This window comes from Aplysia californica, unplaced genomic scaffold, assembly GCF_000002075.1.
Source record: "Aplysia californica isolate F4 #8 unplaced genomic scaffold, AplCal3.0 scaffold00223, whole genome shotgun sequence".
Lineage (NCBI taxonomy): Eukaryota > Metazoa > Mollusca > Gastropoda > Aplysiida > Aplysiidae > Aplysia > Aplysia californica.
The window spans coordinates 541,750-546,721 of record NW_004797493.1 but is presented as its reverse complement, the minus strand read 5'-3'; the positions used below and the strand labels follow the sequence as shown (position 1 = coordinate 546,721).

The 4,972-nt window shown below is 40.8% G+C and overlaps 1 protein-coding gene across 1 annotated transcript in view; it reads left to right on the top strand.

Moving 5' to 3' along the window:
* The window catches only part of LOC101862506, a gene marked incomplete at its 5' end in the record, with an annotated part of 41,350 nt that overhangs the window by 26,852 nt on the left and 9,526 nt on the right, over positions 1–4,972 (top strand). Inside the window, 5 exon segments of the mRNA XM_013083287.2 lie at positions 154–302; positions 1,534–1,781; positions 2,455–2,605; positions 3,274–3,396; positions 3,646–3,777. Coding sequence (XP_012938741.2) covers positions 154–302; positions 1,534–1,781; positions 2,455–2,605; positions 3,274–3,396; positions 3,646–3,777 — 803 coding nt within the window.

The following is a 4,972-nucleotide window of genomic DNA, read 5'->3' as shown; positions in this document are numbered from 1 at the left end:
GGGGGTTGGGGGGGGGTTGTTGTTCTTGCATTGTTTTGTTGTTGTTGAAAAACCTCTATTCTTCGGCACTTACATGACCTAAATGTGTTGCAAGTGCCGTAAAAATTCTATTTAAACTAAAAACATTTGGTAATCTGTACTCATTTTTTTTAGATGGAGACTCCCTGGTGATAGCAGAGTGCAGGGGCAACTTTTACACAGGATTTGTGTGGGGACCCTTGCTAGTCAACCCGTTGTGCGACTTCTCCAACACCACAGGGGAAAAGACGAATATTTCAAACGAAATCCAGAGGCTATCTCAAGTAAGCGCTATTAAAAATTTGTGTCAAGTATTATAGTATAGTAAAATAAAAACTGCGCAAAGGGCAGGGGCGAAGGCTGACTTGTTTGACAGGGTAATCAAAGTGAAACGGAACCAGATATTATGGCCTAGAGATATCACACAAGAATCTTACTCGAGGCGGCGTGTGAATGAAAACAAATCCGGAATTCAACCGCCAAAACAATCGGGAAAGTATCTCATTAAATATCAATTCCAACTAAAATTAAATTTAACTTTAGAAGTGAATACACAAACCCAAAGCAAGGAAGCAGAGATGTCAGTACTAGATCTATAATATTATGTTATAGATCTACCAGGGAGTTTAACTCTTTGGTAGAACATGACAATTATCATTTTTTTAAATTTCACTTCTGGCTGTTTTTTGTCTAACTTTTCGCGGTCAGGAGCCGGTGTCATAATCGAGGTCACGATCGGATTATAGGACGTTAAAAAGTCGAGGAAAAAAAAAGCACTCGTAGCAGTAAAGAGATTATTAGGGGTTAGTTCCCCTCACATATGTAAGGTAGACTCGACTAGTGTAATAGTTCACTTATATAATCAGGGCTTACGACTGATTATATTTGTGGCCCGAAAGGGGTGAACAGGGTATATGTGGCAATGAAACAGTATTGACTGCTATGCACGTATTTCCTTCAACTCTATTGGTAGACTCTTCCAGCCCCACTTTAAGCTTATTTAATCAAAGCTTGTGACTGCTTATGGAGTGGCCCGAGAGGGGTGAGCAGGCTATTTCTGTGGCAGTGAAACCGTTTTGAATGTTAGGGATACTGTTCATTGTTGATTATGAACGTCTTTTTACATGAACATTTAATTTATAGGGTTTACGTTTATGGGTGAATTTGACTGCTACAACGTTTCAAAATTAGGAAGGGAAGCAGTGATTATTTGATTATATAGACGCTTCGCCACTGGCAAAGGGTGGGGTTTGCTTTCACATTACAGAAAAGCTACTGAGAAAATCGAAATAATTGTGTCGAATGACGTTTCTCTCTACAGCTTAATTTTCAAAAGTCTACCACAAAGAGTTAAATGGGAGAGGGCGATCATTAGGAAAAACAAGATCTTGGAGAGGGAGAGAGAGAGAGAGAGAGAGAGAGAGAGAGAGAGAGAGAGAGAGATGGGGAGGGTGAGAGCTAAAGATAGAGGGGAAGAGAGACAGAGAGTGTCAAAACAAACTTTTCATTTTTCAGAAAAATGTGACAGATGACAACGTGTCAGATATCGTAAACCGGACTGTAGTGCTGACATCATCGCTCACCAACGACACAGCTATTGCCCAGGACGTGAGCCATGTGGCTGAAATCCTGGACAAAACAGCCGAACTAGATGAGCTAACCCCTGACCTTGTGGAGAAGATCATGGAATCGGTGACCTATATAAACAAACTGCCCGAAACTGTCTTGGAGGAGGCTCAGGTCACCAACAAAGCTGCGAACAGGTGACGTCGTGTTGCATTTTTTGTTCGCCTGACTTTTTGTGGTATATGTAATGTTTCATTTCTCTGTGAATGCTGAAACCAAATAAGAAATCTGCAAGCTACGCACCTTCAGAAATCGAAGTGGAGCTTTGGATTGCTCAAAATATGGCGAATATTTTTTGCCGGAGTCCATCTCATAGTAGAAGCCACAAGTCAGCTTACCCCTTAGTTCTTATATTTCACTGGAGAGTTACTCTCCTCTGTGGATGTATTGGTCCTCGTCAGACAAAGAAGAATATTCCATCGAACATCTGCATGTTTCTGCGAGGATCTGTTTTACATAGCTCAGTGTATCCAATGTAGATGAGGTTAAGTCTTTGAGGACGTAGCTGACACATACGTCTGATCAGCAGCACACCAAAGACAATACGGCGGCACATTTCAATCCATCATACACACATCAGACACACGCACTTGCAGATTTCAAAGTACAGTATGCATGTTGTTGTATACTTTTTCAAATTTCAGTTGAAGAAAACCGAATTGAACAATCTGTAACAATAAAAAAAATTATGCTTCTTTTTTATAGTGACCAAAACGTGCGTTCTCAACAACGACGATTTTAAAGATACTTGCCTCCTGCAATATTGAAATTAAATAAAGTCGTTGGGTGTGTACCATTCTTCTCCCACAGAATCCTTCGTGCCCTTGATGAGCTCGGTCCAAAGATGGTGTTGAAAAATCTCTCGAGGACTCACTACGAACGAATAGTCACAGACGACATGGCCCTGGAGGTGTGGGACTTGGAGCAAGACTATCCAGACAACCACATCGTTGGGCTGAAGGTATGGAAGGTTACATGCAACTAAATATTTATACTTACCACGTCACCAATGTCGCAAACGACACGTTTTATCAAGAAAGACTCAATTTTATTCACGATCATACAATTCATCTGTAATGGTGAACATAAGATCATTTGCATCCAAAAATTCCGCTGTATGTGAACACAAACCAGACATGTTATAATTCTTTTACACACTACACAGTCATATCACATGGTATGGTCTTACATACCACTCATTCATGTTTTATGTGATCTTACACACTAATCAATCATTTATATTTTAATGTTATCTCATACACCGACCAATTATGTTATATGTTATCTTATACAGCAACCAATCATGTTGTTTGTGACGTTACATATTAACCAGTTACGTTGGATGTTATCTCGCACACCACACGACCATGTTGTATGTTGTTACCAACCAATCATGTTATATGCTTTGTTACACACCAACCTGTTATGTTGCATGTTATCGTACACACCAACCAATCATATTATATGTTTTGTTACACACCAACCTGTCATGCTGCATGTTATCGTACACACCAACCAGTCGTATCGTGTATTATCTTAAACACCAACCAATCATGCTGTATATGATGTTACACAGCAACCAATCATATTGTAGATTCTGATGTTACACCACAACCAATCATGTTTCAGCTTCTCTCGGGACAGGGAGCTAGCACTCTGGACGCCTCAGACCTACGCTCCTTGTTTAATGAGGACAGTCTACGCTCTGGCATTGCAGATGCCGCAGTATTGTTATCGGAAGATTTTGTCAAGGTATGTGTGTCGTGTGAGAATGAGAGTCTGAAATTCATAACACTATTTTTGTTTCCCAGTGATTGGCTTCTCTATTGTTGTTGTGGTTGTAATTGTTGCTGTTTGTGTTGCTTCTCCGCCATTTTGTTCTCAATTTTTGCCCACTAAAGAAAAGCAGTATTGGGTGAATTCATAGAAGAGAAATAAATAAAGGAATAAATGAGTACGTACATCCAATATAAATGCACTTTAATTGTAACTTTGTTTCAGGATCAGGTAGCCCGCTCGCGTTCCGGCAGCGTGAGACTGACGATGAATGTATACGAGGACACATCTCTCTACATAAATAGCGCGCCTCGAGACAACAATAGAACACTCAACAGCAAAGTCGTCGCAGCAAAGGTGAGCTATTGGTCTCTTTTCTACTCCAGATTTTTAAAAAGAAATATAGTTCCGTCTTTATCTACCGCCATGGGGAAATTTGGCTTACAATGGCGTATATACTGACATGTATCAATACATACGATCATTTTTCAACTATCAAAAAATACACAAAATCACAATACAGACCACCAACAGGCCATTGCTGGTCGTCACTGTAGTTTGTTTTGTTGTTGTTGTGGCTTTGTTTTTTTAAGGGGTGTGTATTTTTTAGCTAGCTTTACCATGCCTTACTCAATGGCACACCCCAGTGACCACCCACCAAAAGGCCATTTCACCAACATTATTGTGCGTCCGATCTCACTCACTGCTCAATTTTATTACTCCAAGTGAAAGTTTCAGGTATGGAGTCGGAGGCACCATCTCAGAAACTAAATGTAGATTTCAACGCAGTTGAATTATTATTTATTTGTTCCATTCTTTTCGGGAGGGGGGGGGGGTAGATTGTATTTGTTGTTGATGTTGCTGTTGTTTTGTGGGATTTTAATGTTATGAAAAGGGGAAATTACAAAAGCCTCAAAGCACAACAGCAGGAGTGCTCCACCTTTAATGATAGAAAGTTGCATAGAACGATCTACGCCTTTCGTCGTCTTAAACTTGACGCATTGGCGCGCTGGGCACGACTTGTCGGAGGCGCTGCACAAATGAAAGGGCTCCAGGCTAGTCTGTGTATAATGGTGACTTCACCTTCACCTTCACTTTACCTTCACCTATCCCGTGGTGAGGCTGACCGTTGGGGCACCACTGTAGATTTTACAACAAGCATCTTCCACTATTACCGATTCTCAGCTTTCCGTGGTTACGTCTTCCAGTCACAGCCAATCTACTCTGTGATGTAATCGTCCCCTCGTTTGCTCTGTCTGCTTTTTTATCTCTCTCCTCGTGCTGCCTGTAGAATAGTCATGGCCAGTCCAGCTGATCGGTTGATATGCCCGTACCACTTCAGTTTAAGTCAAGGCGGTATTCATCCGACCCGTCAGCGTTTCCAATTTTGATTCTCGATATCTCATGACTTACTGTCAATAAAATAATGAAGTTTGTATCAATCTGTCACTGGAAATGAGGAAAAGAGTAATGAAAAGCTACATCGAGCCAATCCTATTATACGGGTGCGAAGCATGGACAATCAATAAACAGCTGGAAAAAACAATTGTTG